General features: G+C 38.6%; 1 protein-coding gene and 1 pseudogene across 2 annotated transcripts in view; both read left to right on the top strand.

Moving 5' to 3' along the window:
• The window catches only part of CDC73 (cell division cycle 73), a 118273-nt gene that overhangs the window by 556 nt on the left and 90638 nt on the right, over positions 1–27079 (top strand). The window contains exons 2-7 of the mRNA XM_082311699.1: positions 5314–5419; positions 6432–6501; positions 8125–8187; positions 8276–8328; positions 10151–10239; positions 12480–12696. Of these exons, the coding sequence (XP_082167825.1) occupies positions 5314–5419; positions 6432–6501; positions 8125–8187; positions 8276–8328; positions 10151–10239; positions 12480–12696 (598 nt within the window). The remainder of the gene's footprint in view (positions 1–5313; positions 5420–6431; positions 6502–8124; positions 8188–8275; positions 8329–10150; positions 10240–12479; positions 12697–27079) is intronic.
• On the top strand, positions 5513–5923 carry LOC309591286 (ubiquitin-conjugating enzyme E2 D2-like; annotated as a pseudogene). Its single transcript has 2 exons — positions 5513–5554; positions 5599–5923. The product of its transcript is annotated as a ubiquitin-conjugating enzyme E2 D2-like (transcript).

Genomic DNA, 27079 nt, shown 5'->3' with positions numbered 1-27079 from the left:
CGGGCAGGGAGGTCTCGCCGGTCCCTTCGGGAAGGTTCCCAGGACCCCGCCCGGGCCTGGGCCAGAGGGGCAGCGGGGCCGGGGCGAGGCCTTTCCTCGGCTCTCGGCCGGTCCGTGCGAGCCGGGGGGGCTGGAGGTCGCAGCGGGGCCGGGTCTTGCAGGCTCCCGCGATGAGATGGCAGGAGGCAGCGCCGCGAAGTTTTCCTAGGTTTTGTTTGGACAACAAGCGTTATGTTTTTATTGTGTTAGTTTATCCGGGCTACTTCTCTTTTCCTGGAGCTTTGTCCTGGTGTAGGAAAGTCAGTGAGGTCCAAACCGAGGCTCCCTCTGTCGTTACCTGCGAGCCCCGTTGAAGTGTGCAGGCGCTTTGCACCTCCTGAGGCCTCTTCCTGGGCTGGACCTCGTGCAGGCTCTTTCCTAGTTGTTCGCATCGTAATAAACACGTAGAGGTAGCGTCTCTGTTGCTGAAATGATTATATTGGATAAAAAGCTTATTTTTAGAAAACTTCTAGAAAATGAGGCTTTATACCTGTTGAATTTTCTAGCATGATATGTCTTGCTTACAATGCAAGGGAGTTCTTCATTTTCCTTTCCTCTGCATTTAGCAGCTGCTTGCTTTTAATGTCCTAAATAGAAGGACTTCAATGAGTCCCTTTTAAACCCAAGAGAAAACAATGCTTATTGTTATATACCAGATGGCAAACATTTCAGGTACTGATCAAAGAGGGTATATTATCCTGTGAAGCTTGATGGAAAAACAGAAGAACCTAAAGATTACTCAAAAAACCCCCTTGTAGTTCAGTCTATGACCAGGGATTTTCGTTTTTTTGTTTTGTTTTCATAATTATGGTGTGAATATAATTATTGATTCAAAATCCTGACTTATAGTTTGAGAGAGAAAGGAAAGAAACCTATTTGTTTATGTTAACTTGTAGATAGATTTTTTTTTTTTAACGGATTTTACTTTGCAGTGTCTTTAAAACTAGAAATGTGCATTTCATTACCTATTTCAAGCTTTCAGAAACTCATTTGGGATTTATTTGCACTTCCTGGCTGAGTGGGGGATACTGGTAGCTAGCCTGCAGAGGAAGAAAAATATTTGCATAAGCAGTTAAGTTTTAAAATTCTTGAAAAGTCTTAGTTCTATTTTTGCTGAGCAACTGTGCAGACAATTGTCGTGGTTTCCTTGCTACAAGTTGCTTTTCCCAAGCAGTAACAAGTACTGGTTAACTAGACAGACAAGTTTCATTGCTCTTCTGTAGGGAATGGGGAAATTGATATGCTAGCCTAACTCTACTGCTGCTTAGGAGAGCCTGAATTAGGCCCAGAAATTGTTAACAAAAGTCAGCAGCTGGAGAGAAAAACTTTATTATGTACATTAAGGCAGCTTTATGTCCATGGTCAAGAAGGAACTGTGGGTGCCCAGAGGATACTCGGAACAAAATAGCAGTAGTAACCTCATAATACCTGTTTGTGTCCTCACCTCTTGTGATAGACGTGTTGCAGAATTTGGAATTTGTTTGTTTGTTTGAAGTAAGTTAGTAAATCTTGGTTCAGACCAGTGGCTTCTGAACTTTTGGTAGCATCAGACTGCTATCAATTCACAACATTTCTTGTGAACCGCCGTGGAACTATATATATCTAATCTTTAAACTGAAGACACTGTAAAAATGAGACCAGTTCTGCAAGCCATGCTCAATAGCTTTGGCACCACGGTTTAGGAGCTGTTAATTTATATAATCTCCAGACTTACGCAGGGACTTCTGAGGAACGTTTTCAAAAACTTTTAAGATTCAAACCCTGTTATATTCAGGTCGCTCGGCAGGATCCAAGCTATGCTTGCAGTGAGCAGTTGTTAGTGGCTTAGTCTTTCATGAAGCAAATCTTGATTTCTGTTTTAGGTGTCCACAGCACAGTTGCTGTAATTGCATCTCTACTGCCAGTCTGGAGAGAGTAATGCAAGTCCGAACAGCAGTGGTGGCATTCTGTCCCTGCTAGATTTAGAAGTAGTCCCACTAGACATTTAACACTGTGGCTCCTTGAGCAGCTAAGCTGGCAGAAGTCAACAGTGCTGCCCTGCGCTGCCTTCTCTCTGTGCTAGCACAAGTGTCAGCCAAGCAGTGAATTGGTCTAAGGAACGGAGCCAGGTTAAAAGTAACCTAGGGTGGGGGGTGGAAAAGGCAGAAATTCATTTTAGTCCAGGTTAGTTTCCAGATAATACTTATATGAAGACCCCTGCTGGCACGTAAAGAAGCCTAGATGGTCTAAGATTAGGTGTTTTGTGTGTTTTGATCTGATGGCTGATCTGTGGCCCCTGAAGAGTGATTACAGAATCTGTTTCAAAAGCAAAGGAAGGAATCAGTCTAACAGAGAAACTTGCTTGCTTTGTTTACCCAGCAGAGGGGCTTGTATGCACAGCTGAGAAGTTTTTAAACAGTGAGCAGCTGGTCATGGGTGTTGTAATTTGTGTGATACACTGCATGCCTAGTCTTGTATTTTTAAAGATTGCTGCTTTCTTTTGTGAATGAGACACAGGCCTTTAGTACCTCTATAAAAATTCATTCTTTGGAACATGAAATAGGAAATAAAGCAGTTAAAACTGAATAAACGCCCACAGGTTGAGGGTGAAGAGATGAGCTGGAAATAAATTTCTGGTGGTAAAAACAAGCAGGTGAAACTTTCCCTCTTGCATTATGTAAACATTTTCTCCAGTTTCTAGGCTGGAGTTTTATTAAGAGATACAACTCTTAATAATTATTAAAGCAAAAATATAGCTACTGGACTTTTTGAGGTCTGAATTCTAAGATTTTAATTTTTTTCTTAAGTAATTGATGCCATTGCTAGATATGGGAAATAAGAGAATTTCTTTTGCTGCTTTGGATGTTTGTAAATTGAATGAAGTAAGCTACCTTCAGATCAGCTTGCTTTTAGTTCTGTTTATTGAGCAGGTTCTTCCTGTCTGGAAAACCTGAAAGGAACACAAACTGATGCTGAAATGCCAGTTTAGACTTAAATTTTCTCCTTATGTGCAACTGCATGTCCATCTGATGCTTTCCCTTTAATGTGCAATATCTCGTCCTCCTAATAAAACATCCTCTTAAAACCATAATGAGCATGGGAATTTCTTGTGTGTGTGGTTTAAGTGATGGGGTACCAGCTGTGCCCTGCTGAGCTTTGGCAATGCCTCTGGCTTTGCAGTACTGTATTTTCAAATTAACAGATAACTGTTCAGTACTTGTTATCTAAATTATGCCATTTATTGCTAAATAATGTACATAAAAACTTGAATAAATGACCAGCTGGACTTCTTATATAATGTTCAGTGGATATGACACACTTCAAAGAAATAGTGAAGTGAGATAATCTAAAATGTTTGTTTTTAAAATGAAGTGACAACTGTATCATGTGACATAGACTTCACTTCAGAGCCACGTCTATGTGGAAGAAGCTTTTGTTTCTACCAGTTCTCTGAATATGTTTAGATACCACCGTATCAAAGATAGCAGTGAAACAGTGAAATACTCAAACAATTCCTTACTGAGGAATCCAGTTCTGTTGGCTGTAATTGTGAAGCCAGCTTTTGGCTTCTTAGCAGTTGAGAGATACTCTGTCTCTTCCCTTTCCTCTCCAGCAACAAAACATACACGCACACCCCCACCTCATGCAGACTAAGTTTTTGGAAGGAAGAAACAGTGATAGAAAGATCCTTTATTCTGCTGCTGTTCTGGTATTTTGAATCACTTTTCTCCACATGAATAAAAGTATATTATTTTTCTCAGGCATCATTACAAAACTAATGTTTTCAACCTTACTGCTAGTAATGAGTTCTGAACAGGGTATTGGACACTTTCGATCTAGGTAATTTCAGAAAAATAATTGCAAGAAAAGCTGTAGTGGCATTATATCCACAGTATGGAGAAAACTGACTTATACTTCTGTTGCATTTGGGAGATGATTGAGTAGCTCTTTCAGGTTAAAGACAGTTATGGCTGAGCATTTTTTTGGTTTCCTGTCCCTTCCACCAGTGAGCTTGGCACTTCAGTGGTGAGTGTTCCCATGCTGATGGTGAGCCATGAGTAAAGCCACTGTACTTGGAGGGAAAACTCCTTCTTATGGTTTTAATGAAAATATTTTCTTCTGGAAATCTCTGGTTTGATCAAAATTCTGTGCCAGTCAAATTTTACAGTTTTGGCCTGGTTTTCTGGTGGGTCATCTTCCTCAAGCTTTGAGGTGAGCCGGCTGGTTTGGCTGGTTGGGGATGGGGACTGGGCAGTGTGGGGGAGCCCTGTCCTGCTTGGAGCTGGGGTCTGGCTGGTCCCAGGTCTGGACTCATTGCTTTCCTGGTTGCGCTGAGAGCTGTGAAACTGGTGGAAAGGCCCATTTCTCAGAGCAGTCAAAGTATTTAGGGAGCAGGTTTTGTTTTGAAACTGGGACAGGCATTGTTTCCCCTACAAAATCTTCTAGTAAGAGAATAAAGGGGTGAACGTGTGTGTGAGGAGGCAATTATGTTCAATGCACATGGAGCCAAGCTGAAACTATGGGTTTTGTTTGGCCTTGTTTTGGGGGATTGTTTTTTTCAAATTGTTACACAGAACAAATTCCTTTTTAGACTTAAAAGGCATCTCTTTCAAACAGGCTGTTTCAAAGCCGAGATTAAACTTGATGCTGTCATGTTGCTCTGAAGTGGTCTAACTTCAGTATGGGAGTTCATTGTGATTTTGTAGTCTGTTTTGGTTTTGCTAGTTTTGTGTGCAGTTAGTTTCTAGTCACTCCTTACTTTGATCTTTCCACACCATTTTGAACCTTTTGCTCTCTAGACTTCACGGGATTTATGTATTCTGAATTCTTCACTGTGCTTTCTCTAGTGGTGAAAGTTCTGTCCCATTATATCTGAAGAGCATGTAATACTGTTTTTTTCACTTGCAGTTCAGTTATGTTCCTCTAGCTGTCCCAAATAAGGTAGACAGTTCCTTTGATAATCAGAATAAATATGTTTGAGATGTGGGAGAATGTGTTCTTATGGTTTCCCAAGTCTTGCCTCTTGTATGTTTTACAACCCATCCAGCTCTTCTTTTGGATTATTTTGGACAGTCTTTATAATTTGTTCAGTAAAGAGGCTGCAAGAACATATATCCCTCACTCGTATTTGTTAACACAATTGATAGTTCACTAGTTTGACAATTGCCTGATAATATTACTGCTTGCTTTTTGAACTGTCATCTGGAAAGAGAAGAGAATTTTGCTAAAAAAGTGTGTTTGTGAGACAGAGATGGAGAGGTTAAATGTTAAAATCTTTGTTTCATGATTTTACAGGACAGGGAAGGAGGGCCAACCCAGGGAATACTACACTTTGGATTCTATCTTGTTCCTGCTCAATAATGTGCACCTTTCACATCCTGTTTATGTCCGCCGTGCTGCAGTAAGTAGACCGTATAAAATTTTATTTTGTCTTGTTTGTGATAAGTAATATGTGCATAGTTATTTTCAGGGAACGATAGTAGCATTTAAGTGTATGAATTTGGCTGGGGAAAGGGAAAAAGATATGCAACAAAGTGTGTGTGTGTGTGTGTGTGTTTAAAACGTAAGATCTCTACCTAGGGATCAATTGACAGTACCTATCAAGGTGGCGTATTTTTCTTGACAATTCACTTCCCAACAGATTATCCCTTCAAACCACCAGGTTGCATTTACAATAAGAGTTTGTCACCCAAATATTAACAGTAATGGCAGCATTTCTCTTGATATTCTATGGTCACAGTTGTCTCCAGCACTAACTATTCCAAAAGTATTTTTGTCCCGTCTGTTCTCTGTTGTGTGATCCCAATCTAGATGATCCTTGAGTGCCCGAGATTGCAAGGATCTACAAACCAGAGAAGAGTACGGCAGAATAGCTTTGGAGTGGACTCAGAAGTGTGCAATCTAATTAAATAAATTATTGGAAAAGTTCTACAAGTAAAGATGGGGAACTGTGAAAGAGAAAGTACTTTTGATTTCCATTTGCTTTCTATGAGCCCACACTTTATCTTCCCCTGTGCCACATGGTTACCTGATAGAGCAGTGCTGTGTGTTGTACATACTTGGAAGAACAAAATTTAAATACTGTGTTTCTGCATACCAACATTGACTCCTGGCAGAGAAGTGTGTGTGTGTTAAAAGCTAGTTCTTAATCTTATTTGAAAGTTTGAAGTGAAAGAGAAAAAAGGCTATCCTCCCTTTCAGCTTTATAGCAGACAACGTGTTTCATTTTGTGTAGTTGAACATGTGCTAGGAAGTAATTGTATTTTTAAGCTTCATACTTATGCTTTCCTGGGAGGCAGGGCACATGTTCCTGTCTTTGTGTGAATGAGTAGTTTTCAAGGAAAGTGAAAAATCTTCAGCAAGAGACTTTCTGAGGCAATAACAGTTTAATGTCAAGTCTGCTATCTTTTCAGACTGAAAACATTCCTGTGGTAAGAAGACCTGATAGGAAAGACTTGCTTGCATACCTAAATGGGGAAACATGTGAGTGACGCTTTTCTTTTAACTTAGACACATAGTGCGCTTTACTGTTTCATATTTATGGGACAAGTGAGGGGTAGGAGGGGAAAGATGGTTAATGATGGTCGGTTTGCAGCTTCAGTTTCCAGTCAAACTTCTCAAAAAAAGTTAGGATTTCTTTTATTTTTTTAATTTTGTTCTGAACTTAACTATTTTTATGATGCTTAGATAGGAGCTGCATTCCTACATGCCTGTTTAGAAGTGAGCTACGTTTTTGTTGTTATTAGCATCTTTTAGTTAACAGTTATGTATTAGGATGCTTAGCATTGTTGTGGTTTAGCCCCAGCCGGCAACTAAGCACCACACAGCCGCTAGCTTATTCCCCCATGGTGGGGTGGGGAAGAGAATCAGAAGGGTAAAAGTGAGAAAACTCATGGGTTGAGATAAAGACAGTTTAATAGGTAAAGCAAAAGCTGTGCATGCAAGCAAAGCAAAAGAAGGAATTCATTCGCTGCATCACACCGGCAGGCAGGTGTTCAGCCATCCTCAAGAAACCAGGGCTCCATCATGTGTAATGGTTACTTGGGAAGACAAACGTCGTTACTCCGAACGTCCCCCCCTTCCTTCTTCTCCCCCCAGCTTTATAGGCTGAGCATGATGTCATATGGTGTGGAATAATCCTTTGGCCGGTCTGGGTCAGGTGTCCTGGCTGTGTCCCCTCCCAACTTCTTGTGCACCCCCAGCCTCCTCGCTGGTGGGGTGGGGTGAGAAGCAGAAAAGGCCTTGACTCTGTGCAAGCACTGCTCAGCAGTAATGAAAACATCCCTGTGTTATCAACACTGTTTTCAGCACAAATGCCAAATGTAGCCCCATACTAGCTACTATGAAGAAAATTAACTCTATCTCAGCCAAAACCAGCACAGTGTTTATATTTTTTCCTTCTCTGGACTGTGGGAAACTGTCAGTAGTGCATTGATCTTGATGCAGTAGGTGTGTGGGATAAAATCTTCAGTACAGTAAAATATATCAAATCTCTGCTTTGTCAGTCTGGCAGATTTGCCTGGTATTCCATCATCTTAAAATTTTTCTTAACAGTAGTCAGAGAAAAGGGGTTTGTCTGAGGAGAGAAAGAGAAATATGGCTTGCTTTTGTAAGTTGCTCTGTGTTGTAGGTGGTCTTAGAATTTTAAGTGTACTGGAATATGAGATTATTCCTGGAATATGAGCAGTAAACCATTTTTTGTATATATTTTAAAAGGACCAGCAGGTTGTCTTTATTCCAAAAACCAGACAAACTAGTAGATCTTGATTCCAGCTTATAAAGGAATTATCTTTGTGACTCTGTTTTCCTTTATGTGGTATACACAGATCATAGAATTGCTGACTAATTTAGATTGGAAGGGACCACAGGAGGTCATCTGATTCAATCTCCTTTTCAAAGAAGGGCCAAATGATCCTGAGCAACCTGATCTAACTTTGTATTCAGTCAGGTTCTGAATATCTCTAGTTCCAGTGTTTGACTGCCTTTGCTACCTAATATCTAATTAGAATTTCTGTTGTTGCAATTTATCTGTTGTCCTTCTTCCTTTTCTACTTAATACTTTTGCAAATCTTTTGTACTTAAATGAAATGGTATGTTTGATTTCAGCAACCTCCTCAAGTATAGACAGAAGTGCTCCACTTGAAATTGGCCTTCAACGATCCACTCAAGGTACAGTTTAACCAAAAAATAACTTTGAGGTTTATTTTATGAAAGTCTACTACAATCTTGCATTTTTAATGTCCTCTTTTTCTTGTAGTTAAAAGAGCAGCAGATGAAATATTAGCAGAAGCAAAGAAGCCAAGAATAGAGGTAATGACAGTAACTGTCATCAATGCAAATTGGGGGTGGTGGTAAATTACAGTATTTATCTGTTTTTGTAGCAATTCAGTTGGGCTACTTACCCTCTGGGTGCACACAGTACTTCTGTTAGTGTGAACATGAACTGGAAGGAGTTAGAATTTAAGCCTGTGATTTAAACTTGGAATTTTAGTTGCTAGATGTAAGTTGTAGTATGAAAGGGGAAAGCTTGACCACATTTCTCTAAGTACCTGTTGCATTATAACCTGTTGGCTAAGAGCTATGGGATTGAAATAAAAGTGCTGTTTAATGACTGATTACGGTTATTTGCCATCCATGGGTTGGCATTATAATTTAAATGCCAGTCTTATCTCTATCAATGGATACTTATTTGTTTTACCTGCTATTTTAGTCTCCTAATAGCAGTATTTGAATCTGTCCCTGTGATTACTATTTTCTGAAGCTGTGTCTTAGGTAATTAATTAAACAGTGTATTTTCACAAGTACCTCTTGAATAGAAGCAATGTCTCTAGTTATTACACACATTGTATGACTTAACTCTTCCTGGTTTTAAAAACTGGCTTACTGATTTGTTTTTTGTTTGTTGTTTTTTTTGTTTTTAAAAAAACCTATGTTCATCCAGTTGTCTCCTCTCTGAGTTATTATAAATCTGGCTGTATATATTTTCAAAGTACTGAGGCTTTAGATTTCTTCTTAGAAGAGTTATCAAAATACATAAATTCCCTTATTCGGAATCGGATTTGAACATTGTTTGTGCTTAGCTATAACTGCATAAGAATCATAAGAACTTTATGCATTCTTAATGGCACATAAGCGTATGATTGCTGTGACATGACCTATTCATGATCTATAGATTTTTGTTCTACATTACCCTATGTGGTTGTGATGCCAGTATGTTTTGAAACTGTAGATCTTCACCATCATAATTTGGCGAATCAAGAATTCTACATATAAGCCTAATGAGCTTATGGCCATCTTCTGTTTTGTTGCTGCTCTGGCAGCTCAGAGTCTGTAAAGTCTGTTTTAAGTTATTCAGAGATTGTCTTGGTGTAGAGATTCCACGTCTCACCTGATACATGGGCATGACTGGTTTTGCTGTGCTTCAGCCTTTCCAAACAGCCTTTTAGCAATAAGACAGGCTTGACACTGATTTAAGTTTTGTGGGGAAATAAGACAGATTGAACACAAGTGGTACCAGCATTAAGAAGCTGAAAAGATGGCATAAAATTACATCTCTCTACTGCTTTCTCAAATTACACGTCTGTCTCAAACCTGGCTTGAGTAACTAGAGGCTTCCTTACTCTTGACTTGTTTTTATATTTACTAGGAATGCCATTTATAAACAAGTTCTGCGCCAAGATATAACAGTTCTGAGCAGTTATTTTCTTTAAAAATGTCACTGATGAAATATCTGGGCAAATTTGGGTGTCCAATGAAGTTACCTTAAATATGTATATGTGTATATGTATTGTCCTTCCTAAATGTGTGCATTGTTTGCCAGCTTTAAGTTCTCCGACTGATTTTTCTATTGTTCTGAATTGTTGTCTGAGCAAGGCTCTTTATGAGGGAATGGTAGTTTCTTTTTCATTATTCTAATTATACGTTGTGGCTCTTGAGAGGAAATTTCCAATAGCTGTACAGTTAACAGTAAATGGACAGTTCAAAAATACTTGGAGATAAGGATTGTACTTGCAAATGTAAAAAAAAAAAAAAAAAAAAAAGAAATTCTGAATAGGTTTAATTCTAGTTGCATTTATTAAAGAAAATGCACAAAAAATTAAACTTTACAATTAAACATTACTGTTACTGCTAGGATGAAGAGTGTGTGCGCCTTGACAAGGAGCGGTTGGCAGCTCGGTTGGAAGGACATAAAGAAGGTATCGTGCAAACAGAACAGATCAGGTAGGGATGCTTTTTTTTCTTATGGATAATGTTTCATTAAAGGACTGATAACGATTCTTGTGCTATTCAAGGCACCCAGTTTTACTTCTGTCCCAACAGCTCTCAGTGGAAGTCTCCCTCCCTTAGGTACTATCATCAGTTATGCTTGAGGAGGCAGGACTTCATGCCTGGTCACACTCTTGTTATTGAGTGAAAGTTCAGATGGCATGGCATGAGATTTGGTTTGTCTTGAGCAGTGAGCAGACAGTTGTCTCTTCTTCTCGCCAAGTCTGCCATTTCTGCTTTCTTCTGCTGAGGTGTTTATCTAAGCAGTCAAATACAATGAGCAGAACTGCAAGAGGAAGCTGATTATGTCTCTGTATTTCAAAGAAAAATATCCTGTATTGAGGAATGTCTTGCATGCAAAAGGAGGAAAATGTTGTGAGAACAGATCAAAGGGTAACACAACCCCTGTTTGACTCCCTACAAGAGGTGAGCTTCTTGCCTCTGAAGAGGCAGTAGGCTGCCAGAGGATAACGCACTGTCATTGCCATAAGTAGTAATCAGTATTCAAGTGCTTAAAAACTTGCCCATCACCTTTCCTTTTCTGTTGTATCCATCCAGAACTTTATAGAGAATGACAGCTGGTTTTGAGTCTTACACCATATCTTCCCAAAGCCAGGCAGAAATGAAATTATTGCAAGGCCTTGTTGATGCTAGGGTCTTGGGCTTAGTAGGATACCAGACTCTAGTAGTTCATTTTCAAATACCTGAGTTCAGAAGTCTTAAAGGTAGGTGCTTAGTTTCTTTAGTGTGTCAGGTGTCATAATGTAAAGTGGGAGTTATGCTTCCTACAGTGAAGGTGTATAAGTATGAATTGCATTGGATTTTTGCAAATAAGTAGTTTCTCTTGCTAGACCAACTGCATTCTTGAAGTTTTTTGTGAGCATAAACAATACTGTGAATGCTTGTCTGCTCTTTACTGGGCTTAAATTTATCAGTTAGCTTTGTGACAATTAATATACCTAAGTGTGGCATTTATAGAATCCATAATTACACTTAACCACATGAATAATATGTCTTTTGAATATCTTCTTCCTCTCTCTCTCATATAGGTGTACTTAAAAGGAAACTATAGGGAAAAAAAAAAGAAACCTGATTGTCATACCTGACGTAATATCAGAAAGTCTAAGGATCAAAAAATCAAAAAGTACACACATTGTTTTGTATAAACTAATAATTTGGATACTAGTGTGAGTGTATGACAACTTTTGTTTTGGAGTTACGAGACAATGCTGCAGTGAGGGTTACTGAATATTCATTCATAATTACTTTATTCTGTGTTACAGTTTTTCTTTTTTTAATGCTGAATGTAAAAGACTGCCCTTCTAAAAGCATAAATAACGTTTACAGGCGGAGAGTTTGAACTCTGCGCTTGTCATTGTTACTTTAACAGCAACACAAAAAAGTTCCCTTTCCAATAGCTTAGTTGTAAAAGGAAAATACTTCACAACCAGGACTCGTTGTATTATTTTTTCAATGTAATCTCAAAAAAAAACCCAATCACATAAAGTTGAATTGAGTATGTGCAGTTAGGATTGTGCAATTCAGTCCTTTTTTTTTCAGCTCATCTGCAAAACAATAGGGCTCACTGTTCGGCAACCAAATTCTGTGTTTACAATTAAAAGCAAACAGATAAAGATGTTGCACTCTTGGACTGAACTGAGCTACCTCAAACACAGATTAAAGTGGACAAAGTTACTACCATCTGTTATTTGTTTGGCTTACGTGCTCTGAAAAGGTAACGCATCTTCCAAGTGACCAAGTCCACGTAACAGCACCTCAGCCAAAATTTAGATTAATTCTTTGAAGGCCTCAGCGCAGCCAGGGATTGATTGACTGGACATAAAATTGTAATCCACTAAAAATAACAGGGGGCTGAAATTTAGATGACAACGTAAATGGAAGTGTTAGTCCTGATACTTTACATTTGCAGTCTTTACTTTTGCTTGTTACAGTTCGGATTTTTTGATGGTTTTTATGCTAATACTGGGATGGAGTCTTTTGTTAGAAGTTTGATTCTCATGCCCAAAACAGCAATGCCAAGCTCATGTAATCTTCAAGTATATGTAAAGTGACTATTTTATGATTTATAGCATAGCCATAAGCTTTAAGCAGGATGAAATTACTAATTCATGAATTCTTTCAGAAGAATTGTTTGTGCAATTGTTCAGTCCGTTCTGTTATTTTTGCTCATTTAGGTCCTTGTCTGAAGCCATGTCAGTGGAAAAAATTGCTGCTATCAAAGCAAAAATCATGGCAAAGAAAAGATCCACTATCAAAACTGATCTGGATGATGACATAACTGCTCTTAAACAGAGAAGTTTTGTTGATGCTGAAGTGGATGTAACCAGAGATATTGTCAGCAGAGAGAGAGTATGGAGGACAAGAACTACAATCTTACAAAGCACAGGCAAGGTAATGCTCTAGATACCAAGCTATTTTTATGATCCAAATGACAAACTGCATTTTCTCTTTTCTGTATCTCTAGCTTGTTAACTATAGATGGCTGGGGAGATTATGCTTAATGTTCTAGGTGAAGGAAGGCTTTGGAGGGCTGTTGGCACAGTGACAGAAGAGTTCATTCTTACCTTATTACAGTAAGCCTAAAATGTATCTCAAAATACTTGCTTCGGCCATTTAAAAGATACCAAGTAATCGCTTAATTTCTCTTGAACAAAGCTGGCTTGAGCCCTACAATTGGGAGGGCTGTATGGAAGTACCTGTGGGTTTGAAACAGACAAAAGTGGGAGTAACTGATAGAAGTAGCAACACATGTACATTTGTCATGGTTTAACCCCAGCCGGCAACTAAGCACCACACAGCCGCTTGCTTACTCCTCTGCCCTGATTGGATGGGGGAGAGAATTGGAAGAGTAAAAGTGAGAAAACTTGTGGGTTGAGATAAAGACAGTTTAATAGGTAAAGCAAAAGCCGCACACACAAGCAAAGCAAAAGAAGGAATTCATTCACTACTTTCCATTGGCAGGCAGGTGGTCAGCCGTCTCCAGGAAAGCAGGGCTCTGTCATGTGTAATGGTTACTTGGGAAGACAAATGCCATCGCTCCAAATGTCCCCTCTTCCTCCTTCTTCCTCCAGCTTTATATGGTGAGCATGGCGTCATATGGTATGGAATAGCCCTTTGGCCAGTCGGGGTCAGCTGTCCCGGCTGTGTCCCCTCCCAGCTTCCTGTGCACTGGGCAGAGCATGGGAAGCTGAAAAGTCCTTGACTGGTGTAAGCACTACTTAGCAACAACTAAACCATCAGTGTGTTATCAGCATTATTCTCATCCTAAATCCAAAACACAGCACTATGCCAGCTACTAGGAAGAAAATTAGCTCTGTCCCAGCCGAAACCAGGACAGTATCCACCCCTTGTTCCATACCCTTTACGTCATGCTCAGGTCCCACACTATCCAATACATCCTCTTTAACCACCACCCCGCTTCCCATCCTTTCATACAATGCACAGGTATCATTCCTTTAGCCTATGGACCACTCCTGTGAAATGTCTGTAAAATGTCCATAAATGTCCATAAAATGTCCACTGAGTTCATTAGTCCATGACTTTGGGCTCCATCTGTGATGGTGGTCACTCAGGACAGGAGAGGTGGTGTGTTGCGTGGAGTTACTGGGCACCAAAGCCAGCTCAGTTCGGGTCACTGCTGGACTTGCATTGCTTCGTGTAAGACTTGTCCAGCATTGGTTCAGGTGGTTCCTGCTATAGTAATTCCCATAATATGCAGCTCAAATCCTGGGTTACAACAATTTAGAGGTATTTCCATTACAATCTCCATCTCTGGCCGCTTTGGACCAGACCATAGGGTTTAACATTGTAATGAACTCCTCCCCTTGCCCCTGCTTCAGCTTGGGTTTATCCTCAGACTGCAGTCCCTTAGGGGTTTACCTGCTCCAAGTGGAGCCTTATCTATGAGCCACAGTCTCTCCAGGGGCATAGCTGCTGCGGCATAGACTTACCCGCAGCCACAGTTGCTTTGAGGTACGCCTGTTCCAGCGTGGCCTTCTCCATGGGCCACAATGCCTTCGGAGATATACCTGCTCCAGCGTGGCCTTACCCACAGCCGCAGTCCCTTCAAAAGTAAACCTGCTCCAACGTGGCCTTACCCATGGCTGCAGGGGTGTACCTGCTCCCTCCAGGGGTGTACCGGCTCTGTCATGGGCTTATCCATGGCCACACGCTTAGAAGTGCTCTAGCATGACCTCATGCACAGCTACTGATGCTTCAAGGTGTACCTGCTGCAGCATGGACTTATCCACAGCCACAGATGCTTTGAGGCGTACCTTCTCCAGCACGGATTTACCCTTGGGCCATAATCCCTTCAGAGGTATACCTGCTGCAGCACAGACATAACCATGGCCATGAACGCTTTGAGATATGCCTGCTCTGGTGTGGGCTTATCCACATCCACAGACGCTTTGGGGTGTCCTGCTCCTGCGTGGACTCATGCACAGGTCACAGTCCCTTCGACTCGAGTTCACACTGGAGTTCCAGCCTGTCCAGTACAGCAGCACAGACACAGCAGCGATGCCCTGGCCATCTGCCAGCCCAGGCGCATGGCCATTGCTGTTATCAAAATGTTCCCAGGCACAGCAGAGTAAGATGATAAGCAGTTCAGCAAGCAGCAAAAGTAAAAAGCAGCTACTAACAGGCAGTAGACTCTAATATACACTAAGGCAAGCAAGCCCCGTGGCAAGCACAGAAGTCTGATGATTAATAGCTGAAAAGCAATAACAGCTATAAATTTGATCTAGCACATTCCAATCAAATCTGCCATTATCTCGAACCCTTTGAGCCCCGCATTGGGCGCCAAAAGGACTGTTGTGGTTTAACCCCAGCCGGCAGCTGAGCACCACATATCCGCTTGCTCAGTCGCCCCTGGTGGGATGGGGTAGGGAATTGAAACAGTAAAAGTGAGAAAACTTATGGGTTGAGATAAAGACAGTTTAATAGGTAAAGCAAAAGCTGCACAAACAAAGCAAAAAAAGGAATTCATTCACTACTTCCCATTGGCAGGCAGGTGGTCAGCCATCTCCAGGAAAGCAGGGCTCCATCCTGTGCATAACGGTTACTTGGGAAGACAAACGCCATTGCTCCAAATGTCCCCCCCTTCCTTCTTCTTCCTCCAGCTTTACATGCTGAGCATGATGTCATATGCTGTGGAATAGCCCTTTGGCCAGTCTGGGTCAGCTGTCCCAGCTATGCCCCCTCGCAGCTTCTTGTGCACCTGGCAGAGCACGGGAAGCTGGAAAGTCCTTGACTGTTTAAGCACTACTTAGCAACAACTAAAACATCAGTGTGTTATCAGCATTATTCTCATACTGAATCCAAAACACTGCGGCTACGTTATTGTCATACTGAATCCAAAACGTACCAGCTACTAGGAAGAAAATTAGCTCTATCCCAGCTGAAACCAGGACAATGTTGAAAGTCCAAAGGCTGCTAAGCTGTGGAAAACACTGAAGTAAACAGAAAAGATGGTAAAACGAGTAAAACCAGGAAGTGTTCTTTACCATGAGGAGCCTTTTCTGTATATTTTTGTTCCTTCATGCTCCTTTAATCCATGTCTTTAGCTGTCCTTGGTTATGTGCCATCCAGAATGTCGTTGCAAGCACAGCTGACAGCTTGCTCTCTTTGGACAGTTAGGCTTTCTTTATTGCAGTGATACTTGGCACTAGGTCACTTTCTAAAAGATTGCAAATCTCTGTTTTCCTGAGGTTATTGTTAAATTGCGTCCTTTGCCTTCACTACTTCTTTAAGTACTGCCACAGGAAAATAATGTTTAGAAGTAAACAAAGTCCCTGTTTTCATTTGTCTATTTTTAACAGTATTTTACATAGCGTTCATTTTCACAACCTGGTCTCATGGCATTAGTGGTAGAATAATTTCATTCATGAATTATGGGGTAATTTACTAGATGTGTGGCAAATACCTGTATGCCACATTCAGAGCGAGCGTTGCTTCTTTAAGTCTGTCAGATTTGTAGCAATTTCACTGCTGAACAGTTGATAAATTGGTAAAAGCCTTTAACATTTTAGTCATCGGAAATGATTGTACTGAAGGAATCTGCGTAGCTTTTCCTCCTTTAGCATTCATTCGTGGCATTCATATCTACATGTCTTCCAGGGGAAACCTGCAAAGATACTAGGGAAAGAGTTGAATGTTTTATTGTAGTATCCTTGTAATAATAGTGAGATGGGGTAGTGATTTTCAGCAAAACCTAACACAGGAAGAAAGACAAGAAATAAGACATCAAGTTTGTTCTTAGACTCTAGCATGCAGTTACTTTGACTAGGCTGATGAATATAACAGGCATAATAGCAAATCTTTATTTCTGTTCGTGCAGGATTGCAGGAGCATTCTTGATAGCATGGACGGAAATCATCGAATGTTAATGTTTATATTTTTGTACAAGTAACAGTGAGAGTAAGTAGATGGGGAAACATCACTTGTTACCCAGGGCCGTGGTTTATTCCAGAACAGCTCAGGGTTTTTTGTTTGTAGGTTGGTTGGGAGGGTTTTGGTTGAGTCTCTTTTTCTTTTTTTTTTTTCTTTTTTTAAAAGAACCTTTGTGAAGACCTTCTCAAAAGTTGTTTGGAAACTCAGATATATTCTCTCAGGCAGATCATTCCTTATCTATTTGTCTGTTCATTTAGAAAATTTTGATCAGGGAAGTGTGATGCTCCTCTGCAAATGCTGTTTTGACTTTTCTGTATGATACTTGAATTGCTAATGTGCCCGATAATTCTTTTTATTGTAAATTATCACTGTCTGCTTGGTATAGTCTTATTTGCAGTCTCTTGAATCCTCCTAGAATGTTTAAAACCAAGATTGACTTCAACAGTAGTTTACATACCATATAGTGTCTGACTTTTTAATATCTGAATTCCTTTAGACCTGCTGAGTGAATGGTAACAAAAGTGTGGGCACCCCAAAATGTCAATTTTATTGTTTCTTTCTAAAAATTGCTTCAGTCTGAGGCAGCTCCTCAAGCTCACTTCTCCACAGAGAAAAACTGTGTGAACTTTCCCAGAATTCTCTGTAGTAAACAAAGATGCAGAGATAGCTTAAGATGCAAAAGGAAAACACTAGCAAGATCAGGCCACAGCAAAAAGAATCTGTTGTCCTTATCAGCTTTCTGGCAGGTTTCCTCTGTTTTTGATGTGTTTGAAAAAAGTACTGATTCCTTCAGCAAGATGCTTCTCAAAATTCTATGTAGATGGCAATAATCTTAAATATATTTATGGACTATTTACTGTTTCTCCTTTTGGACACATTTTCCGATTTTGAAGTTTGCTTTTACTTCAAACAGCCTTTTTTGCTTTATAGAACTGTTCCAGGATTTTTTTTTTTTAAGTCTCCAGTGATGTAGTGTTCTTTAACATCTTTAAAAGTTTTCACGATACTTGCATTCTGCCCTTTTAGATGCTGCTTTTAATTATCTTTTGATAGCATCTTCATTGTTACATAGCTCCCCTTGCTGAAATTAAATAAAGGTGGATTTTTTCCTGGCTGTAGGTTTTTGTTGTGTGGTTTGGGGTTTTTTTGTTTGTTTGTTTGTTTTGTTTACAAGAATGTTGAATTTGAGTGCATTGGTACTCCTGTTGTAGAATATTGTTCAGCAGCTACCTCTCTAAAATAGATACTATGGATATCAAGAGATGCTTTTCCGTTTGTGACTACTTTGGCCAGTTGCTGTAAGAAGCAATTGCTTATGATAGGTAAAGAATTAATTGCTGCATCACTTCCCTTCTTGACACTTACCCAACCTGCAAAGTAACTGCAGTCTCTCATGATTACTGTTTTCTTCTTTGAAGGTTTCTGTACTGTCCTGTTCGTGTTGGCAATATAGCCCTAATGCTCTAAGGATTTGGGACAGGTTATCATTCATTTGCTATCGTTCGTTGGTTGTCATTCATAGTTTATTTGACTCTAAGCTTTCTATAATGCATCACACAGGCCCTTTACCTGTACGACTTCCTCTGTTACCCTCTTTTAATCAGATGTTGCGTTGATCCCTGGCTGTCTTTTTACTGACTTTGTGAGGTTGCTATTGTTTGTAAAATCAGACATTTCAGTTTACCTGTCCCCTTTTGTTTTTAAGACTTCCAGAATTTGCATTTGTCTGCTTGCTTATTTTTATGTTCTACTTCGAACTTTTTGTTGAGGTATTTTTCCGTAGTCTTCTGCCTGATTATTATGCAGTTCTACCTTCTTTTGGAAATGGTGTTTGATTTAATCGCTAGGGGATGAGTCATTCTGCACTGTCTGTTTTAAACATCTGCTGGCCTTCCCCAAGTCTGTAGTGTAGTCTTCTAGATTTTATGAATAATGTGACACTTTTATGTAATCACTTTTCAGAGCCAAATTGCATCTGTTTAGTCTAAGGTTTTTTTCCTCTCATAGTAGCTTAATTTTAGATCTATTTGAGAGGATGTATTGTTTAAAGCAATTTAGTTTCAGGTTTGACTAAAGGCATGCAACATAACATTGCTGTTTTGGTGAGTCATTGACAGTCTAACCAACTGAAAATTCAGTCAGATTTCAAAAGCAATAAAAGTACTTGGTGCTAGAGCTACTGCTGAATTCCTTTACCATTCTTTTGACAGCCACAATTGTTGGGGGCTTTAAGAAATTAATCACTCCTGTTTGTCATCGCTCTTCATGCAGTCCAATTCTCATTCTTAATCTTCACAAACACACACAAAAATCAGGGTAAGGGAACTGCTATCTTCAGACCCAGACCAGCTGGGTATGCTGGGGGAGAGAAGTAGTACAGTGTAGGGAGAGAGGTTTAAAGAAGAAAAGTGGGAATTATTTAATCTGTAGATTGATATTTGGACAAGGTGTCTTGCTGCTGTAAGTGCCTCACTTCTTTTTTTGGTGGCCTTTTTTGTGTAAAGCAAACAATAATTTTGCATGCTTACTTACATCATGTTAGAAGGGTATGAATGAGTTCTTGGTAATGTAGTTGTGCCATTGACTGTGGAACCTGTTTCTGGAGAGCAGGTTAAATTTGTCACATTTTTATATTATTAAATCTGTTTGAACTGAAATATTGTCTGGTAAAGATATGTCAGAATTAATATTGACACTTTCGAAACTGCAAATTGTTGGGGAAAATACTAGCAAAATATTACTGTTGTAACTTCTTTATTTGAGAGAACCTTTGTATATAGAACTGGATATCTTCTTCAGTAGCTAAAGTTTTGAACCCATACATAGAATATTTAACATCATAAGCATTTGGAGTGTTAAGTTTTGAATTACTGCTTTGCAGAGGTTTCAGTTCTGTTGTGTACATGTTTTTAGATAAATGTCTGGCTTTTTTGTAAAACAAACCACTGAACACCTAGAAAAACTGTGTTTAAACTGAAATTGATTCCTTCTTTTCACATCCTTCCTCTATCTTTCCTTCCTGAATAATCCTTTGATTTTTATAATTTCCTGTAGCAAGCTTCAGCAATCTTTTCTGAAGGAAAAACTTCCTTATTCCATCCCTACTGAAAATGTGTTCGTGGCTCTTGAATTCTTCCTGTAGGAACAAATTAAAGTAGCCTAAGCAGGAGTTTCAGCTTTCGCAGGTCTATGTGGAGGACATATTTTTGTCAGTGACTTCTGATGTATTTGATTACTTTTTTTATTTTTAATCTCCCAGATTGCTCAGAAATATTTCTTAGATAAGCAGCATGGTAACTGGGTGGGCTGGGTTGAACATGCTTGTGTGTGGAGAAATCTTAAAACTGGAATCTTGGAAATGCACTAGTGAATGCCTTGTGAATTTATAACTTTTTGAAATGAACCAGTGTTCTTATAAGAATAGTGAGCTCTGAGTATTTGTGATGTTTTTTAAAAAAAATCTTTCATCTTTTTCTTTGTAGGGATATGCTGGAGATTATTGCCAAAACTTTGAATTTTGGGTAGTGCTCTTCAGTCATATTTTCTTACAGTTGCAAGCATATTAGAATTACCTTTTCTTGAGTGAACTCTAGCCCTACATATAGGAGAAATAACATAATCCATCCTATCGAATATATGGGAAGGCTTAAATGTTATACCACATAACCTTTCTAAATCGCTTCGACTAAGAAGCTGGAACAATTGCTATACGCGCTTCATGTATGTGAGTCCATACACAGACACACTTATATCCATGTGCAGCAACTGTGTGAGACTTGTCCAGCTGCTGGTTTTGTGGATTTCTTGACCTCTTTTAACAGATCTGTACATCCCTTTACTGTCTTCCTTGAGCCTTGTCTAAGTCTTTTGAAGGCATTGCAAGGCGCTAGGAGTCAAGTGACCTATATGGCGTCTTAACGTTATTGTGCGCCTGGATACGTGCCAGGGAAAAGCACGGAAGTAGAACCATGTAAGTTGGACATGAGAAATCTGAATTCGAGGTAAACATTTTTCTAATGGAATTAGCTGTGTATAAAATTGAAGAATGATCAGATGTGGGCTCCTTATGCAGGTATCTGTTAATAATGGAAAAACTTTTTAGAGCTTTAGAACTTGGTATGGGGTCAGAGTTACATGAAACTCGGTCCCTCTAGTTTCATAACCTTTGAATCATGAAATTGTATCTTCTTGTCAATATAAGATTGTTTGTTTATGTGCATATTACTTGCTAGGTCTAGGTTAAAATGTTGAAGCAAAGGTCTAGTTTATTACTTGCTGTTGCTTCACTTCTACAGACTGACTGATTTGATTCCTTTACAATCTTGGTAGTTAATATTCTCCCTGCTTAATATTTACCAAAAAATTAAGAGATATTCTGAATTATGGCTTTTTTCGTATACAAAAATTGTCCTCTTTTCTGATAAAGTAGGAAGTAAGCCTGAATCAAATAAAACGTTTTTCTGCCTTAATCCTGATATTTTTATATTCTCTGTTCTTATGTGAAAGACTTAGACCAGGCTATCCAGCACATATTTTTCTTAACCTTTGTTTTGAAAGTACAGGAATCTTATTTTGTATAAGAAGCAATTTGTTTAAATAAACAACTTTGTTGTTTTTTTTTGTTTTAAAACCTTCATCATTTTTCAGATCTGATATCTTTAGTTATTGCAGTCCTATTGTAATGTACTAGTTATCTATACTTTCCTTTGGAAAAAAGGTTGATGATGCCCAGTGTATTGTGTATCCATAAAAAAGGACATTAATACAGAAGGGAATGGACTTGGCTCTAACTTCGTTTTATAGAGCATGACTGTGGGTTGTACGTATTCTGCTATCTTGATTTTATTTCCCCACTGCCCCACCCCCAGCTTCTGGGTATGTTTGTGTGCATGGTGATGAGAAGTCCAGAACGAGGTAAGATGATCGGAGTTTATAGGTGACCTAGCTAGAGGGATTAGTGCTTTCCTGGTATGTGGCATTTACCTTCGATGTAACACACAATTGCAAATTTATCTAATATAGTGTTTTGCTGTGAACTATTTCAGAATGTTATTCCTTTGTGGTTTTCTGTATTCCTGTACATACGTATTAAAGAGCAGGACTTTTCATTTTCCCCAAATAAATCTCTTCTATATGGTGGTCAATATGTTTAGTTTTGTGTTATTACCTGGAAAATATTACCACTGCAGTTAGTATTTGCATACTTTATTTTTTAAATTAATACGTTTTATTCATAGGGTTGATCCTTTTAACAGTAACTAACATATTTGAAGTAAATGCTGTGAGAAATTGTTTTTGCAGTTACTTTCAGTTCTCATATTTTTGTTCTGATACCTTTTGAGCATTCTTACTAGTGAAGTCACCTGTGAGGGGGTTAATACTACAGTTATAATCACAATTTCAGTAAATTCTTTTATATGATCTTGTAACTGGAAATGTATTTAAATTAAAATAATTTTATAGTAAGACTAATATGGTATTTTAATCACTTTTGACAGCTTAAAAGGTCTGAGAGTAAAATTTTTGATATTTTAAAAGAAAAGAAAGCAACTTTATGTATGGGCTCTAGGTGGCAGAATTGTTCTATGTTCCTGAAATTCACAAGAGTGGTGAATTTAACAGCAAAATTAAAAAGGCAAAGGTGTGCCAGGTTAATAGCAACTAGTATCCTCATTAGTGCTTTCAAATGGAACAAACATATGGTTTTAGAATGGCATGGTATAGCTTAAGTTCCCAGACTCCACTTTATACTATATTAGCTTACTTAGTGAAACTGAGAAGACTCTTATATTGCTGCTAGGCACTAGTGCAGACGTTTTGAATACAGCACTTAAAGGAAAGATGGACCAGATTATAAAAATTGTGTTTATATTGAGCAATAATGAATCTTGTTTTGTAAACAGGTACCTTGAATTTGTCAGAAAACTCTGTAGAATAAAGCATTGTGTTTCCTGAAAGAAAATTTAGGTCAGCTGTAAAATAACTTCACCATTCTTAAGCACTACTTCTGTAACTATTAAAAAAAAATACATTTCCATATGCTGCTTTCATAGGAGAAATAAACTCGGATTATGTATGAGGGGGATTTTTGAGCAGATTTTAGGCTGTGCTGTATCTTCAGAATATTACAGTGTTGCTGCTCTTTCATACTTCTGAATCAGCCTTTGTGCTATTTCAAATTAAATGTTTCGGTTGTCTTTCATATAATACTCTTGCTGTAAAAATTTAGTGAAGATAATATGGAACAAGTGAGGAGTGGTACTTGTTACTGAAAATATAGTCCACAAATACACAGGGCTAATAGCTATGTTTTCAATTCAGTGCAGTAGACTAGAGTAATACTTAAATGAACTTTTTGACTGGAACATAAAGAAATGTTATTTGATTCCCAGAGTAACTTCTTGTGAAAGGGAGTGTCTGATTTTTATTTTTTTTTCCCAGCAGTTAGTAACAATTTCAGTTTTATCAATATTTTTTTTAATAAATTCCCTAATCCGACAGCTTAAAACAATTAAGTCATGTACTGTGTTTCAGTTGGTTAGCTATATAAATTCCCATACTTTATTGCTGATTTCTTAAACTGCTATTGTTCTGAAAGCACGACTAAGATGTCCTGTTTATTTAGGTGGTTTTTTTTTAAATTGTCTGTGTGGTAGTATGCTTGTTGTATGACTTACTGTAGTATGGTATGGACAGGTCAAAAGTGTATGGAGAATAGTTTGAGAGGTGCCGTGAGCTCTCTGCAAACGTGCCTGCCAGTGAAGTTGTGCGTTTTAGGTGTTATTCAAATGAAAGCAAATAAGGAAAATGGGAGAGGTGCATGTGTATGTAATTCAAAAAGGAGGATTTAGTTCATCACAACTATATAATTCAAGATCATGTTTCTAGCTGTGGCCTTTATCTGAAGGCTTCTTGTATAAGGAGAGGAAAGATGCTGGGTCAAAAATGATGGAAATTTTTATGGTCTGAAAAGCACAGTGCGGAAAATACCGGTAGTTCGCATAGCTGTTCTACCAGTGTATTTGCATGCTTGCAGTTGCTTGTGACTGTCCCTGAATATCAATTTTGCATATGTCCAGCCTTTGATTATGAGGGCAACCTAGCACACAATATAAAATGCAGTGCTTTAGGACTGTCTTTAAATTAGAAAAGCAAGGGAGGGGAGAGAAGATCAACTTCAATATTGGTGAACAGTTTACAAGTTGAAGATACAGATTCTTAGGCATAGGAGAGCGATGCCTTAAATGAAGGGCTCCAGATTTAAATATGTGCTTTAAATTTAAATGTGCAAAATATTTTCTTTTAAATATACAGTTCATCAGTTCATGTTCCATATGAACAATTTTATATTTCTGCTGTGCTGCTACAAGACCACCTGAATACCGTTTGTTTTTCATGTCATGCAGTACATGGGAATTGCTGATAATGTGATGGGAATATTGCATTTCTGGTACTGCATCATGCCTTTCAGTCTGTAAGTGCCTCCAAAGGACTTAGTATGTCTCAGCACATCAAGCAAACATGTAAAAGAAGTGTGGTAGGGGCTTGATTCTTCTTTCTCCAGCTCTCCTATAAGTTTGGACAGTTTTATAGCATTCTGCAGCTCTTGATCATCCTGGGATGCATGTCCAACAAGAAATCCTTATTGTCAGCCCAAATAAGAGTTTATTTGAGTTTAGAGGGTTGTTCCTAGGCTCTTCTCTCTCTGCAGTGAAATACCAGAATGTAAACTTGGTTACAACTCAGCTATAGGAGTTTTGAAGCTCTATTAGCCATGCCATGTAACAGTGTATACGTTTCCAGTTCTACATGCTAGATTTAATCTTTTATTTTTGTTCAGATGATTGACATGAAGTATATTTTCTTTAATTTTTTTGCTTCAAGAATTGTTTTCTATGAAGTTGAAATTAGTATTTCTCCTTGATGATCGTTATCAGGAAAAAGTTGGGTTTTTTGGGGTTTTTTTTGTTTGTGTTTTTGTTTGTTTGTTTTGGTTTTTGTTTGGTTTTTTTTGCTAGCCTGATAAAGCTGCTATTGTGACTAGAAGTCTTTCTTCATGAGCGTTAGGTTTTTGGCTAGGTACAGAAATTAAATATAGGTCACAGAATGAAGATTGCAATTTTTCAGAGTAAATTGTGCTATATTTAAACGGAAGTATTTTTATTACAAAAGGATTTTTGGTAATGATGTAACTTCATTAAGTCTTCCCCAGCAGAGCAGGCTGATCTTACTTGCTCTGGTATTTCTCCTCAAACAGCCTGGTGTTAAATTAATACCAGTGATAGTAACTTGACTTCGTGTGTGTTAGTCACTATGTTGGCAAGGGATAGAGCATCTGTGCCAGTAAATTTTGAGAATTTACGTACTGTTGCAGGCTTTCCTAAAGAATACATGTGACTTTTTTTGTAAGATGAATGCCTATGTTTATCTGACCATAGCTGCTGTTATTGATCATCTGTTGGCTACCGTTGTTTTCTCTTCCGCTTTACATCTAGTGCATGAGTTGTCTTTTTAGAGGTAGGAGTGAGGATGGGTAGAAAAATCTATTATGATAGGACTTTATTTAAGAAAATATCAAAAGCCCAATTTGATAGTTGCTGAAACATTTTGCCTTCCCCCCCCCCCCCCAAAGTGATGATTTATTATTAGGTGTAGACATGGTTGGAATTGACAAAGAGAGCTTTCATGGGAGTAGCAGCACTCTAGGCAGCTAGCAACAAGAATTGATGTAATTGTCCTTTTACATACTAAGGATTTTCTGAAGCATCATTTTTAAAGCATGTTTAAATTTTTTTAAGACTTAATGCAGAGAAACAAATATTTTCTTTTTTTTTTTTTTTTTTTTCTTTTTTTGCTCTGTCCCCCAGACCAGAAGTTTTTGGTAATAAAAATGTTGCATTTGGTATTAAGTTTTAACTAAATCTAGGGCAGAAGCTGGGGGTGTTCATATTCTGATCTCTGAAGGGATGAACAATGAAAACTTAGCAGTCTTGCAACTCTGCAGGGCTTTGCAAATCAGTTGGTACCTGCAGTGGGCTTCCTGCTCTATCATTTTTCTGTCACAGTAATGTGATCCCACATCCCTGACCAAGCCAGTGAACAGCAAGATGATGATGTTAGTTTGAGTGCTTGTTAAAACACTGCTGGTTTTCACCCTTCCAAACAGATATTAGTTGTGGCTTTGGGAGACCTGCATTTTTACGCTGTGGAAAAAAAGACATCATCAAAACCACTTCGTAATTCCATGCTTATTAGTGACTTCTTTTCACCAGATGGGAGAAAATCCTGTTGGTTTTTTTTACCTGAAAGAATTTAAAAATCAGTCCAGGACATGCAATTTCAGGCTATTAAAATCTGAGATGCTAAAATGCCTTTGAAAGAATCATAATTTGAAATTTAAGCTTACTTTAAGAATATGTTAACTGTAGGTTTTATGAATGAAATATGGATGTGAAAGCCGGTCGTAGCTTCCTTGTGACTGAAAAGCAGACCTTGCTTCTACATGGACAATCACTCCTATAAAATTTCTCCTCTTGGTATTTAATTAGTTCCTTCTCCTCCTGAATTTCAGAAGACTGAGTAGGTTGTTGTTTCCAAGAGACAGTATGTGATGAAGCACAGCAATGACAAGAATTATGATTGATATTCTGCCCGTTCCACAATTTGGGAGAAATCTCTGAATTTCTAGTTAAAGCATGTAGTTAGACTTATTTTCTGAAGAACAGAGCTGATTCTGAGTGTCCTCATATAATTGATATGTGCATGGCTCACAGCTCTTTAAAGTTTGGTTCCCTGCCCCCCCCCCGGATTTTTCTGACTGAAAAGAACTTCAAATACAGTTTTGTATGAGTTCTTTCAGCCTTTGTGAAAAGAACTGGGTTTGCTCAAGGAATGGCTTTGCCTTTTAAAGTGGTTTCTGGTGGTCTTCCAGTTCCTGCCCCTCTGGCTTGGAGCAGATTGACAACATGCTGACTGAGGTCAAGTGAACAAGCTTAGAGAAGCTTTGCATTACAGCTTGCTCTAAACAGTTTCTACAAAATTCGCCCCAAAAGTCTTTGTTTTGTAATTCATGCATTTGTTTTGTAATGCCAGTGGTGTTAATTAACACCACTTCAGTGTTAGCATACAATGCTCTGGACGAATCTAAGCATTCTGTGAATACTTTATACTATTCTGAACCAGTAAAAAAGCCATTTTCCTTAATTGATAAAAGGTTTCTTTTACTGATGAACCATTATTGAAAATTGTCGGTAATGACAGACATTGTGTACACATCTCTATAGCTTAAAATGCCTGTTGAGTGGTAATGTAATAAGCATATGCCTTTCAAATGTTTAATTAGCGTTTACATTTTTGTTTAGAATAAAGCAGATCGACTGATATT

The sequence above is a fragment of the Platalea leucorodia genome (genome assembly GCF_965183815.1).
Source record: "Platalea leucorodia genome assembly, chromosome: 5".
NCBI lineage: Eukaryota > Metazoa > Chordata > Aves > Pelecaniformes > Threskiornithidae > Platalea > Platalea leucorodia.
The sequence above is the reverse complement of the archived record's forward strand: the minus strand, read 5'-3'. Positions and strand labels throughout refer to the sequence as shown.